The 15,695-nt window shown below is 42.6% G+C and overlaps 1 protein-coding gene across 2 annotated transcripts in view; it reads right to left on the bottom strand.

The window, feature by feature from the left end:
• Positions 1-15,695, bottom strand: part of BORCS5 (BLOC-1 related complex subunit 5) — a 126,471-nt gene that overhangs the window by 19,771 nt on the left and 91,005 nt on the right. For both annotated transcript variants that reach the window (XM_050966732.1, XM_050966723.1), the window contains exon 3: positions 9,620-9,777. In XM_050966732.1, the coding sequence (XP_050822689.1) occupies positions 9,620-9,777 (158 nt within the window). The remainder of the gene's footprint in view (positions 1-9,619; positions 9,778-15,695) is intronic.

Here is a 15,695-nt window from a genome sequence, read left to right as displayed (position 1 = left end):
TTGTAAGGTATCATTGGAAAGGTTATGATTTACTGAATACGATTAACCAATTTGTATGCATGTATCATTTCTGAATCTGAAATTAGGAATATTAATTATGTAACAATTACAACTGTGTGTGTATTTGGGAGACACCCTCAGACAACAGGCCCCATCAGCCTTGATGGGTCATTAGGAAGAAACAATAAGACTTTGAAGATACTAATCTCTCTCCTTCTTGAGAGGTGGCCTGGGACATAGCTGTGACACTAGTAGGTCAGGTGGTCCTGTCACCTGGTATTAAACACCATCTTGGACTTCTAGTAATTTTCAACTAAAAGGAGGGGGAGATCAAGACTGGGAAACAAAAGATTCCTGCCTCATGTAAATCTTATTTAAGACTGCAATTAATGCAAACAGGGCTCTTCTCCATTGCCTTCTTGCCCAAGAAGAAAGACTGCTGAAAGTACCTGAAGAGACAAAGCAACTGAGCAGTGGGAAAGGTGAGGGCTGAGTCCAGACTGAGACAGAGAAGTCTAGCCTGTGAAGAGAAAAACTTGAAATTCTAAGCTACAGAAACTCTGCAACTTGCCTAAAACAACATTTAGGGTGAGAAATTACTTCTTGAAACCAGTCTCTAAGATCTTAAGCTTAATATGAGTATTTTGTTTTATTTGCTTAGTAATCTGCTTTGGTCTGTTTGCTATCCGTTATAATCATTTAAAATCTGCCTTTTACAGTTAATAAACTTGTTTTTATTAATTATGAACAAGTTTCTGCAGTTCCTAAGAGGGAGAGAAGTTGTGCATATCATCCTCCACATTAAGGCAGGGAGCAAATTTGTCAGCTTACGTTATATAGATTTCTCTACAGTGCAAGACAATATTATTTTGGATGTACTTTCGAGAGGGGAGCTGCATTTGAGTGCTGGACGATTTCCTAGCTGAGTCTTCTCATAGAGAGCTGTTCGCAGACTGTGTGATTCTACAGTTGGTGCGTCCCTACCTCTGTGTGTGTGCTGCCAGAGGCCGGAGAGCCTCATTCAGCAAAACACGGAGAGGGAGCCCAGGCTAATGGAGCAGGCAGGCTCAGTGAAATCCCAATATATCAGATGGCATCCCAGAAAAAGGGGTCCAACCCATCACAACAATTACTGGATGCAAATACGTACGCTAAAATCTCCAGGGCCATGACGGAAAGAGGCTACTCCAGGGACACAGAGCAGTGTCATACAAAAATCAAGGCGCTTAAGCAAGCATACCAAAGAGACAGGGAGGCAAACGGGTGCTCTGGGTCACAGCCCCATACATTCCACTTCTACCGTGAGCTCCATGCAATTATGGGGGGTGACACCACCACTACCCCACCACTGTCTGTGGACACCTGCAAGGGAGGAGTTGCACAGAGCGAGGAGGAAGAGTCACTGGAGGATGAAGAGGAGGAGGACAGTGCACAGACGGCAAGTGGGGAATCCGTTTTCCTCCCTAGCCAAGAACTATGCTTAACGCTGGAGCCAATAGCCTCCCCCAACTCCCAATGCGGGCTTCCGGACCGTGACCCTGGAGAAGGTACTTCTGGTGAGTGAGAACCTGATCAGAGCCACGTGGTGCGGGGCAGGAGGGGAACCCAGCTGCGCTGGGCTGTTCGCTTATAGTTTAAAAGGCTCATGCCTGATCAGAGCCTCATCAGAGCCATGCGGTAGGTGGCAGGGGGGTTCGGTGTTGTGTGAAGTGATCATCCCAGAGAGCCTCCAGGCCCTCCTTTATGGCAAACCCACCAGGATTGCTATGGGAAAGGGGTCCCAGCAGTTTGAAAACACTAAAATGAATGTAGAAGAAGTAGAATCCTGCGTGCCCCTAGGCTGCCTGCAAGCTGAATTCTGTTGTCCGGCTCTGTGTGACGGCTTACTCATACCAAAGTGTCCCCTTTGTTCTCTGAAATGTATATTTTAAAATACTACCCTCCCTTTTTTCCTCACACAGGTGCAAATGTTTCAACCTGGTCCCTATCTACTCCATCCCAGAGGCTGGTCCAGATTAGAAGGCGGAAAAAACGAACTCGAGAAGACATGTTCGCTGAGCTCATGCAGTCCTCCTGCACCGATAGGGCCCGGCTGAATGCGTGGAGGCAAACAATTGCGGAGTCCTGTAAAGCATTACAGAAACATGAAGAGAGGAGGGACATGCGCGATGAGAGCAGGCAGAACGCTGTGGTCCAGCTCATGGGGGAGCAAACTGACATGCTCCGCTGTACGGTGGATCTAATGGGGGAAAGGCAGCAAGACCACAGAGTGCTGCTGAAGCCCCTGTATAACCACTCTCCCTCCTCCCCAAGTTCCATAGCCTCCTCACCCAGATGCCCAAGAACACGAGGGGGGGAGGCTAACAGGGACCCACACACTCAACCCCAGGGGATTGCCCAAGCAGCAGAAAGCTGGCATATGCAAACTTTTGATTTGGTTTCTCGACTTGTTCCTGCCCCCTCCTCCACCCCCCTAACCCAACCCCGCTTCCCTTCCCCAGTCTGCCTTCTGATTTCTTTCAATGTGTTGTGCAACAAATAATAAAGAACAGTTTTAAAACAATTTAGACTTTATTTCCTTCCATATATATAGGGGGCAGGTAACTTCAAGAGAAACAAACACAACTGTCACACCGTACCCTGGCCAGTCATGAAACTGGCTTTCAAAGCTTCTCTGATGTGCAGCATGCCCCGCTGCGCTCTTCTAATCACCCTGTTGTCTGGCTGTGTGAAACTGGCTGCCAGGCGAGTTACCTCAACCTTTCATCACGCAATAAACATCTCCCCCTTACTCTCACAGAGATTGTGGAGCACACAACAAGCAGCAATTACAATTGGAATATTGGTTGTGCTGAGATCTAACCGAGTCAGTCAACTGTGCCAGTGAGCTTTCAAACATCCAAAAGCACATTCTACCACCATTCTGCACTTGCTCAGCCTATAGTTGAGCTGCTCCTTACTACTGTACAGGGTGCCTGTGTATGGCTTCATGAGCCATGGCATTAAGGGGTAGGCTGGGTCCCCAAGGATAACTATAGGCATTTCAACATCCCCAAGAGTAATTTTCTGGTCTGGGAAGTACGTCCCTTCCTACAGCTGTTCAAACAAACCAGAGTTCCTCAAAATGCGAGCATCATGCACCTTTCCCGGTCATCCCACATTGATGTCAGTGAAACATCCCTTGTGATCCATCAGTGCCTGCAGCACCATGGAAAAGTACCCCTTGTGGTTTATGTACTGGCCACTCTGGGGTGCCGGGAGCAAGCTAGGGATACGTGTTCCATCTATCACACCGCCACAGTTAGGGAACTCCAGTGCATTAAAGCCATCCACAATGGTCTGTATATTTCCCAAAGTCACTACCCTTGATAGCAGCTGGTCGATGATTGCATTGGCTACTTGCAGCACAGCAACCCCTACAGTAGATTTGCCCACTCCAAACTGATTCCCGACTGACCGGTAGCTGTTGGGCGTTGAAAGCTTCCACAGCGCTTTGGCCACTCGCTTCTCAACTGTGAGGGCTGCTCTCATTTTGGTGTCTTTGTGCTTCAGGGCAGGGGACAGCAAGTCACAAAGTTCCATGAAAGTGGCCCTGTGCATACGAAAGTTTTGCAGCCATGGGGAATCATCCCAGACCTGCAACACTATGCGGTCCCACCAGTCTGTGCTTGTTTCCTGGGCCCAGAATCGGCATTCCATGGCATAAACCTGGCCCAATGCTACCATTATCTCCCAATCACCACATGCTGTGCTTCTAGGAATGTCTGTGTCCATATCACATCAGTATAGCAAGTATATATCCTCGTCAGTATAGCAATTGTGTTGTCATCGCTTCCTCGCCCAGTTTTGCAGGTACTGCACATACTGCTGGATAATGTGCAAGGTATTTAGAATGGTCAAAACTGCAGTGGAGATTTGAGCAGGCTTCATGCACAGGTAATCCTGGAAAAAGGGTGCAAAACAAGCTCTTCGGTTCAAGATGGCTGATAAGAGGCAGTAAATGGTTGTCTTCTGTAGCTTTCACGGAGTCGGGAAGCTCGTTAGAGCTGCAAGAGTGGGTGAGCAGAGTTTGCGGCAGAAGCTGTGCGGCTCTATTTACGATGGCCAAAAAACAGAGAGGAATTGTTGCCTTCTGTAGCTTCCACGGGATCCCAGGACACACAACATGGAAAAAGCGGGGGAAGCTGTGCAGCTCTGTTCATGGTAGCCAAAAAAAGGCGGGAAATGCTAAGATAAAAGAGTAGATAGAAAGATGAGAGGACACGCAAGGTGGATTCATAGTACCAGGAAATAGGCAGTGCACCGTATTGCACGATCTGCTGGTAGTATGGCGTCTGCTGTAGATTTCACAGAGGGAGGAGCGTGTGATGGCATACACCCAGAAACACCTGCAAGAATGTTTTGCCCCATCATGCACTGGGAGCTTAACCCACAATACCAATGGGTAGCAGAGACTGCGGGAACTGTGGAATAGCTACCACGGCTCCAACATTTGATGCTAGCCTGGGTACTGTGGACGCACTCTGCTGAATTCACACGCTTTAGTGGGGACACACAACACCGAATGTATAAAATCGCTTCCGAAAATTCGAATAAAATAAGTTTGAATCATTTCGTATTGTAGACGTACCCTACACCACAGTTAAAATATATCCACTTTGCTTTGTCTTCACTAGGATTTTACAGCAAGATAGCTAATATGCATTAATTATTCTTCTCATGTGGTACTGTTATACCAGTATAATAAAAACCAGCAGGATCTTATTAAGAGGGATAAGGCAAAGATGCCACATTTATTGTAAATATAATAATAAAGCAAAAGATAAAAGCAAACAATGTTGTTTAACTACTTATTCCTATCACTGCTTATTCCTTACACACACACACATATTTTATATATATATATATATATATATATATATATATATATATATATATATATATATATATATATATATATATATATACACACATACACACATACACACACACACACACACACTTTATTTTCATTCACACAATCATTCATTCAGGTTCTGTATGGGTGTTACAGTTACCAGCCTAGACACTGCTCATGCCAAGTTACTGGCCAGGTATCTTGGTCATGAGGATGGAGCCGAGTCTGTGTCAGATGCACCTGATGCTCCTGGAGGCTGGCAGCAGAACCATAGACTCAAAGTCCTCAGTTTTTAGAGTCCATTTTTATAGGAATTAATTCCTATGTTAGTCTATGGGAATCGTTTCAGCCTGCTGTTGTTGGCTCAATCAGCAGATGGCACATTCCTGGTGGCTCCACACTGTTTAAAGTGGCATATTCCTTCCAGATGTTTAGGGTGGATCCTAGTTTACCCTCCGGGGGTTGTCTGGTGGTCCACTTGACACATTCTTCGGACGATGGATCCTTTCAAGGCTGGCACTTCCCTAACCATTCACGTACATCAGACATTCATCAACATACATTCCATATCTTAACCATATTTTAATTTACAGTCTCCACCACTTTTGGGGTGTGTGTTAATTCCTATGAGATTCCCGGCCCTGTAATCACAGAGGGTGGGAGTCTGTTTGTTTACATTGTATCAATTACAGCTTAAGGCTAGCATATTGTTTACTTCAAGAACAAAGTCAATTAAATTGTTTGTAAGTTTTACATAGTAATACAGTATCTTTCACAGGACAGATACAATCACCGTTTTCTGCAGACAGGCACTTATAAGTTTTAACATAAGAACTACAAGATTTTTGTACTTGGTGAAACTGGGGGGTCACTGTCACTTGGGGGAATCACTGTTAGAACCTTTTTTAAATATTCCTACAGTATCTCCATTACTAGACGTTCGCAAACCTGGTATCACATCCTAACAATCCTCTGCTAATATCCTTTGTGGATGGATAAGTCATTCTGATCCAACCAGGATACCACATCATTCATCCAAGTTCTTCTTTTTCTGTCATCAACTTTCTCCACCACTGCCCATAAACATGCATCACCCATGGAACCTCTTAAAATGTGTCATGCAAATCAAATCTCTTTTCATAAAATCTATAACAAGTGTTAGATTCTCAATAATCTCAGATACTTTTTCTTTGGTTATGTGGCCTACTTATGATATTTTCAGAATTCTTCTATAACACCATAATTCAAAAATTGTAGTTTCTTTATTATACATTTGAAGGTCCATGTTTCACAGCCATAATTTAAACACAAACCAAATGTAAGTTTTTAGGAGAAGTGACAAATCCAAAGACTAAATTTTAACTCAGATGTTTATTCTTCCACAACGTCCCTTTTGCTCTTGATATTATGGTGTTGCATTCAATTTTTGATCTTCCATAATGATGCTTTCTAAGTAGTAGTAATTTCTCACTTGATGTATACTTGTGTCACTCACTGGAATTTTGCAAATCTTAATATATTGAGCAATTTGTAGTGGTAAATTCTGTCAAATGCTTTTTGGAAGTCAACGAAACACAACTACCATATACTTGATCATAAGCCAGTTTGTTTATAAGCCAACCCCCACAAGATGCAGAAGTAAAAATGGAAAATTTTTATGACCCGTTCATAAGCCGACCCTATAATTCCGGGGTCAGCAAACTTTGGCTCCCGGGTCATGAGAATAAGCCGATGGCGGGCTGAGATGGTTTGTTTTCCTTGAGCGTCCATAGGCACGGAGGTAAACCTAAGTAAACAAAGTGTCCCGGTGTGCCAGCTGCTTACCCTGACGGGCCGGGACAGCAACTGGTGGGGAAATTTTGGGGGGGAGGGGAGAAGCTGGGGATCAGGAGAGTAATCCCTGTGACCATCCCCCACATGACCGCACCACTAGCACGGGACCCCAGCACTCTCTCTATCCCATCCCTTCCCACCTTATCTGTGGAGGGTCAGGGAAGGATGTCTCTGGCCTGGCTGGAGCTGCTCCAGCAGGCTGGGCAGTGCAGCCACAGCCTGCTCCAGTGGGCTAGACCGGGCGGTGCAGCGTTCTCCAGCGCCCAGGTGGAACAGCCACAGCCTGCTCTGGGGGGTGGGGACAAGTGGCACAGCTGACGCCTGCCAGCCCCTTCCCTTCTGGCTCTGCTGCCTCTCCTCGCTCCCTCTGTTGGTGTGGAGGGGCTGTATTCTACCTCTCCTTCTCTATACCTGTTCGTAAGCCAACCCCCTTCTCTGGTGCTGCCCTTTTTTACTTAAAAAATTCGGCTTATGAACGAGTATATATGGTATACTGTTTTCCCCATTTCAAAGGGTCTTTCTAATATGAGCTTTAAGTTCATGAAGTCATTTATTGTGGCTTTCCACGTTTGAAGCTATATTGCTGTTCATTTATTTCATTATCAATCCTTTATTTTATACAGCCTTGAAGAACTCGCAAGAGTATCTTAGAGACATGTGACATGAGGCCGATTGTAAAGAATATAGAACAATCCATCGCATTGTTCTTTTTTGGGATTTGGATACAAAGTGAGATAAAATCTTCCGGCAATTCTCCTGTCTCAAACATTCATTAAAACTGAGAGGGCTTTAAAGTCTTCATCCCCTATTCTTTCCAACAATTCAGCTGGTATCACATGATAAGCTATGCTTTTCCATCCAGAAGTCCTTTTATTAACGCTATGATTTCTTCACCCATTTCTGGTGGGCTCATTTGTCAGGTCTCTAGTTGAGGTTTTTCAGGTCTATCATCACAATATAGTTCCTTGATATATTCTCCCCATGTCTCGTTCTTGTCTTTAAGGTCTGTCATATATTATCCACTTTTTTCCTTAAGGGACATATTGATCATTTTTCTTCTGTAACCAAATACCTATCTTTTGATATATCTCATTTTATTTGTTCTCTTTATCCAGCTGTTCAATTTTTTGTGCATTTCTCATTCAACCATTTCTATTTTGCTAATCTGCATTTATTCTTTATCATTTCATTTAGTCTTTGGTGTTCCTCTTCTTCTGATGTCAGTCTTTGTGCTTTTACTTTCCTTCTTTCACTCACCAGAGCAATGATTTCATCTGTCATCCAAGGGTTTTTCTTAGCTAGTAACTTCTTTCCTATATGTTTATCTGCATTAATTATCTTGCTGTAAAAAACACACCTTTTCAGCTGTGCAAACACCCTATTTTGATCAAAACAATCATACCCGTGTTGATACAAAAACTGTACATAGACCAGGGCCTCAATACAGCTACTGAGCCTGCTATAGCCTAAGTTAACACCTTCCCTCAGAGTAAGGTATTATGAACCAAATGAAAGCATCATAATCATTAAGTCGAGTGGTAGCCATGCCACCTACCCTGCATAAAATAAACCCATCTACAGAAAGTGAAACTGCATCAGAAACCAGTTGTAGAGTCTACCAGTCCTTCAAATTAGTTTGATACTGGACCTTGCATTCTAATGGCCAAAAGAATTACAAACTATTTGAATTAATGCACTGTACTGTGATTAAATTGGCAATTTAAACAAGTTCTGGATTTATGTGATCTGAGTCACCAGCATCTGCAAGTATCTTTGCAACTTGCGTAATAGCTGGCTTTATATCTTCACTCACCAAAGTAGAAAAGGGGATTTTTTAATTTTTTTTTTTTTGGTATGGTTCTCATGATATTTTGGACTCAGAACATCATGAAAACACAGCAATTCTCCAAAACAGCCCATTAATCACATTTATTATCCAGTTCATATTATGGGGTTTCTTAATCCTGAGCCAATAGAACAATAAAACAAGGTCACTGTTTATAGGGAGCTGGTAGGAATTAACCACCTGCTAAACAAACTCCACCCCGTTGGTACTAAAGTGCATTTGGTCTTGGTGACACCATTTACTCTTGTCAAAAGCAACATTCCCAAGCGAGTTCCACTATGCTTTGGGTTGGGTTATCCACCCATGGATTATTGACAGACATGCTGTTCTAAGAGTTCTCTCTCCCTTGCACTGTACCTTAACTTCTGAAATCTGTACGGTTTAATGGCCATTGACAACACTAGTAAGTATACATACAAGAATAATCCAATTGCAGGCTTCAAGGTGTATGCTGTTTGCATCAGGAATAATTTCCTTCCCATGTGTGCCACTGCTTAACTGACCAGGTCATTGATTCTCAAACACTGGCTTAGTTATAAGCCATGCTCCATGAAGCCCTTTTTGTTGGTCTCCATATTGAATCAATCTGAGCATTAAACCAGCTGGGGTTAACAGGCACTGGGAGAGAAGGAGGGTCCACAAGAGATTCTCTCACAAAACGGCACGCAGTAAACAAGGGAAGTTTGAGAACCATGTTGGGCAGGTGCATTAGAAGTGCAGGTCAGTGTACATTTGCCTCGAACGTCAGGAACTGGACACTACATGAGGCAGGTCCAACGATCTAGTCTCATATGGCAAATCTTTCATCAGTAAGGTTTAGGGTGCCCACTGCTCAAGCCAAGGGGATACTCAGTCACACACAAACATACACATACACACACACTTACTTACCTTTAAAGTTTCTCTTTGAAAGAAGAGCCTAAGGGATTACTGCAAATGAGTTACGGTGATAGATAGCGAGCACTGCTATAGCTGTTGAGCTAGCCCTAGTTCAACCCCAGCTATCTCCCTCTCTGAAAGCATACACCTATTGTACAGCATACCTCTTTGATTCGTTTCACTAGAGCATTCTGATCAAAGGCCACAGCTTCTGCACATTGATGAAGGTGATCTTGGTATCGTAGGCACAGCTGTAACACTTGCTGAGAGTCCAGCTTCTCCAATTTGCTGTTTGTAGGGGAAGTTTGCCCACTGAGCAGTCCTAGAAGAGATGGGAAATAATGGAATTAGTCTGACTGCTTAAACAGCTAATAATGCACAACTGAGCTACGAAAGATCAGCAGTGGAACAAACCTGCCAAAAAGAAGGAAACCTTTAAGAGGAAACTAAAATTAATTCAGTATTAAAAACTATTAGATGGCCTTGGATGATGTAATATAGTCAAGAGAGAAGAAAGAGAAGGGAAAACCAAAAGTGTGTACTGAAAAGATGCAGCTAAAATAAATAATGCAGTATAAAGAAGTGCTAAAACAGGATCCTTGACATGACATAAACATATTCTAAGTGCAGCAGCACAATTTCAGATAGCATGATTTGCTGGTGGTGGGTTACCTAAGAATGTAAAATCCCTTTCCTTCCTCCTCAAACAATTCCCCACTTTTAATAATTCCCCCAACATTTTCAAATTCTGGAAGGGGAGGAAAGAGGTAAGCTTTGAAACATTCCCAAAAGGTCATCAGATTCAGGCTAATTTGGACCAAAAAGACAATACTGCCAACCACGAGAGTTTCCACGTCACAAGTCAGGCCTCCACAAAGAAAATAATGAGTTTAAATCTTCTTTTAAAAAAAAGGAGGCAGGGGCCTGTATTTTTTGTTTGCTTTCTGCTTTTGAGACTTCAAAATGCTATTGAGACATGTTTTCAAGCTTTCCTCCACAACTCTGAGGACTAGACATTCACTTTTTTCTTTAAATGAAAGTTGAGATTCTCAACTAAACATATGACTCGAGGGACTGAGACTCATGATAAAAATGCGAGTTGGCAACACTGGGAAATCAACTTCGAGAGTTGTGGGGCCCTCACAAAGAATACTCTTCTAAGCAATCCCATATTATTTGTATCAAAAGGAGCCTAACTTGAGATCCTCTTCTGATTTCAACTGTGGCAGTTTGATATAATTTTTTTTTTTAAGTTATAAGGAAGAAATTATACTAGTACTACTAAGCTCCTCCTTGTACTATTTCTTACTGTTTTGTTCTAGTTTTAATGCTGGTTTAGTTAAACTTTTTCCCTGTTCAGGCTAAGCACACCTTCTAGCACTGGAGCTGGGACAGGCAAATACCACAAACAGTTTTCCGATAATATCTGTCAGAGCTGCTAAATAAATTTAGTTTGACTGCACTTGCATCCCTTTTGTGCTCATTGTCTGTGAGTATTCACAGGCATTCTAGTTTACTGTCAGGAATACCCACTGAAAAACGCAAACAAACAGAGAAGGCAGAATTAAAATTGATAATTGTGAGTATTTTGAATCAGAAACTACTTCTAAGAGTCCACTCAGCCGGGAAATTGAAACAATGCTATATGACCAATATGCCTATTAGAAATAGCTGGAATTTCAAATATCATATACTTGCCGGAAAATGGTTTATGAACAAGCTACAGATCAAGAATCAACTTATTTGACAAATAAACTTGAGAAAAAATACATCTGGTTACAGATCAGTCACAATCAGAAATAAAAGAATTATTTATTCTACTAAATTAGCCATCAGTTATTTAATTAGCTCTACTTAGCAGTATCTATTAGAGAAAAAAGTTCCACAACAGAGGTTCCCTCAATAGAGTCTAGTTTCTCTGCTCCCAAAAATCATCCTTCCCTCACCTCACTGCCTGTCAGAATTCATCCTTTTGCCCCAACTTTGTGCCCAATACAGTTGGTTGGGTTGATAAAAACTAAACGTTTGTCACTGAAACCATATTAACACAGTGAGTAGTGGTCTTTGTCATTTACATTCTGAAAGACAAACCAACCTCAGGTGAAACCCTGGTTCCACCGAATTTAATGGAAAAACTCCCATAGACTTCAGTGGGCCCAGGAGGATTTCACCCTTGATTCTCGAATAGTAAAGCTTGTGGATAATTTTAATCCCATTGAAATGGATAGGATTCCTTATGTGTGTGACTTCAAGCATGTTTTAAATCTGGATCTGTTTAACTCCAAACTTCTCAAAAGTAATGAGAGCAAACATCTCATGACACAGAACCAGGATAAAGTCTGACTAGCATGGCCAGCTTGTGTCTTACAGGATGTTCACATAGGCACGACATAGCATTCCCCATTCTAGATCAGACCACTGGTCACTGAGGTGCCATCCTGCTCTTGGAAGCAGCCAAAAACCTGATGCGTCAGGCCAAATAATGTCATTTACAATTATTACTGCTCACTCACCAACCTCCAACCAGCAGAGGAGAAGCTACATATCCTTTAGGATATTGAAGTTTAAGGTTAAAGTTTTGTATAGGTATTTGGGGAACTTTCATAGATTCATAGATTGTAGGGCTGGAATGGACCTTGAGAGGTCATCGAGTCCAGTCCCCTGCCTTCATGGCAGGATCAAATACTGTCTAGACCATCCCTGATAGACATTCATCTAACCTACTCTTAAATATTTGTTTTCAAGCTGTTTGTTGGAATTTACAAAGATAGCTAGGATAAAGACTGCAACGTGGATAACATGTTCCTTTTATGGCTCTTAAGCTTACAGACATATCTTGTATCGGTTCCGTACTGTGAAAAGCAATTAAAAGATACTTAAAATATAAGAAAGAGCCCATAACTCACTACCCAGGATATCATGAGTTGAAGTGAAAGAGGAGGAATGTTAACTGTACAGATAGAGTTTATTTATTAAAACAATACATCATAGAATCATAGTGTTAGATGGGACAGCAAGGGTCATCTAGTCTACCCCCCAGTGTTTCATCACTGGTTGAAATACAATCCAGCACCAGTTTATGAGGTAGCAATAAAAAACAAGTAGTGTAAATCAGTTCAAAAAGAGCTGGATGCTATTTTTTGAGGAGGTGGGGATAGGATTCAGCGCCTCTCTAGGATTTCTGGACTCAAGTTGATGACGTGTGCCATTACAGGTAAATTTAACTCACATGGCAATCTTCCATCCATCTGAAAAACAATCAGAATTAGTACCAACAGGCTGAAATGGGCATGTGACATTCTCTGTTGGACTAGGTGCTCCAAGTCTCCATCAGCTATAAAATGATCAGTTATTTATTGTTTTTAAAAACTTACTGACTACTGCTATGGAATTTGTGCTATGAATATTAACGTTTCATTAATTCACTGCATTTTCAGCAAGTCATTAACTTCTAAATTGCTTCAAGAAAGCAGATCATGTTGACAGTAAATCACCTGAAATTTTCATGGAAGAGACCATAAACACTTCAGTTTTAGAAGGGTTTTGCATGGGTGAACGAGGAATAGTGGGAGTTCCAAGGCCAAGATTTTCCAGAAGTGACTAGTGATTTGGGTGCCCAATTTGAGACATCTTAATTTTCAAAGGGGAGGGAGGTGCTGAACTTTCTAAAAGGCAAGCCTCTTTTATGGTCTCTCTTAAATCACTAGTTACTTTTTAAAGCCTTGGTCCAAGCTTTGAACTCCCCACTAAATAGGCCCCTTCCTATTATAGAATTTGGGTTCTGATGACTAGCAATGGATGGCGTACACACAGTTTGCCATAAGGCTTCCAAGTAGGGAAGCTCATAAGTTTTAATAGAGCTTGGGCCCCAGCAGATAGGATGTTTGGCACATGAAGTGCTGCAGCTTGTCCTGAAAGACAGGTAGGGGCAAGGCATACGGAAAGTGCATTATGACTAAGGCTACGATTTAGTCACAGAATCCATGACTTCCTGTGACCTCCATGACTTCAGCCTGCAGCAGTCACGAGCTCAGGGTTCCCCGCCACCTCACAGCTCCTCGCCACTGCAGCTGGTGGGGGGGCTCCGGCAGCCACAAGCAACAGGGACACCTCACGGAGCTCCCGGCTGCCATGGCTGGCGGGGGACCTTCGGTACTGCGGGCAACAGGGCTGCACCACAGCCCCCAGCTGCTGCAGTTGGAGAGGGCCCCGCAGCTTCTACCCCTGGGCAGCAGGGGACCCTGGAGCTCAAACACCCAATTTGTGGTGAGGGCCCCCAGAGCTCCAAGCCACCACGCAACTGTCCCGCTGCAGGTGGTGTGGGGACCCGCAAATCCCCATTTTGTCACAGATCTTTTTAGTAAAATTCAGGGACAGGTCATGGCTTCCGTGCATTTTTCTTTACTGCCCGTGACCTGTCCATGACTTTCACTAAAAAGACTCGTGACAAAATCTTAGCCTTAGTCATGACTAACTGGAAAGAAAGGGAGAAGTGGATTACAGAGAAGCAAGGAGCAAAACACTGGGGTGAGGGGAAAGGGCTACTGCAGGGTTGAGGAGCTGTAGTGTATGGACACAAAATGTCTTGGCAACTGCTATCTGTCCACATTCCCAGCTTTTCAAACTACTGCAAAATAATTAAATAAAGGCAGACTGCACTACACGCCTGCCAGAGAGGACCAGCTTCTATGTTACTCAGGATGTGTCCAATCACTAAACAACACACAACCATGACGGTGATGTTCAGCAGTTGTTGGGGCAAACAGATGGGAAATCACATTTCAGCTGCTAAACGGCACTTAAAAAAAAAAAAGCAAAATGTGGCATGCTTACAAAAACACCATATATCACTAGCAGGCTAGTTGACCCACAGACTTGACAAAGCTCTCATTGTTTTCATATTCCTTGGCAAAGCAGAGGCATGTTAAAACCATTTCCCTCCTAGTTAGTCATCATCTTGCTGGTTCCAGTTTATAGTTTTACAGTTTACAGTTACAACAAATCACATCCTAGTGAGCAGAAGAAAACTGTTAATATGAAGCCATTTCTATGAAGCCAGAGGGACAACGCAGGAGTGTCTTAAAGAAATCCTTATAACACCAGTAGTGTAAATATATGTGCATAACACGTTAACCAATTACAGTAACATTCAACTGATTTAATATACAATCCTGAGAAGTGCCAGCTCACTTTGCAGGCTGAAAAGCAACATGAATTACTGGATTTTCACTTAGCTACATATCCTGGCATTTTGTTAATCCTAGTCCCAAGCAAACAGGACACAAAAAGGAATCAACACTTCTGCTGCTGACATTTTATGTATTACAGAATACATGATATTAGGGACAGTACATGATGGTGTGGTCTTCTTATGGAGATTTTAATGAGCATGAGAGTCTGAGATGCACACATTACTCACAAAAGAAGAAAGTTCCTCAGGAGCTATACAAGGCATTCCAACAAGTGCCAGACATTTTACAGAAAAGCTATATGAGAAGCATTTTGTGGCGTTCTCTTTTCTAACATTAATGGCATTATTTGTTATCTCCCTCCACAAGTTAAGCTAGCCTTCCTTCACGTCATGAGTCCAACTGCACGAACCTCAAGAGTCAGAAAAATTCAAAGCAACACACTAGAAATAAGTTATCTAAAACTAGCATAACGTCACTATCTTAAAGTTCATTATCTCAATATTTATCAGAACTAGAAACCAAAGCAGGCTTCAAGCATTGCATAGGCCTTTTGTTAAGTCCTCTGAATTTCACCCTCTGAGCACAATTAGACAAGACCGGCTACCATTGCGGACATTGCTGCACAAATTAAATGACTATAGATCCTACCATCTATAGTCAATTCCTAGCACACAGCCCCACAAACACCCTTTCTCTTCCTGCTTAGCTGCTTCAAACTGCTCCAGCACAGCAATTTCTCTCAGTGTCCAGGTGAACAAACCAGCTTTGATGGACCCATTCAGTATTTCCTTGAGTCCCAATTCTTGATCAATATGACTTGGACTAGATTGGAGACAGTGGACTTGCTGGTCAATCTCTTGTTGTCTCTACTTTAAATTATTTTAAAGCCTAACTTAGTGAAAGAAATAGTCCTCTGTATGGGGGGACAGGGGAGTCGGTTGTTTTTAAATATTTCCAAACAGACAAGAAGTCTGGTTTGCAGAACTTATAAATACTGTGAATTTAAATAGTATTCTTCATCCATAAAAGGTTCTCTGAATGGAAGTGC

The sequence above is a fragment of the Gopherus flavomarginatus genome, chromosome 1 (assembly GCF_025201925.1).
Source record: "Gopherus flavomarginatus isolate rGopFla2 chromosome 1, rGopFla2.mat.asm, whole genome shotgun sequence".
Lineage (NCBI taxonomy): Eukaryota > Metazoa > Chordata > Testudines > Testudinidae > Gopherus > Gopherus flavomarginatus.
This window is presented reverse-complemented; position numbering and strand designations above follow the sequence as displayed.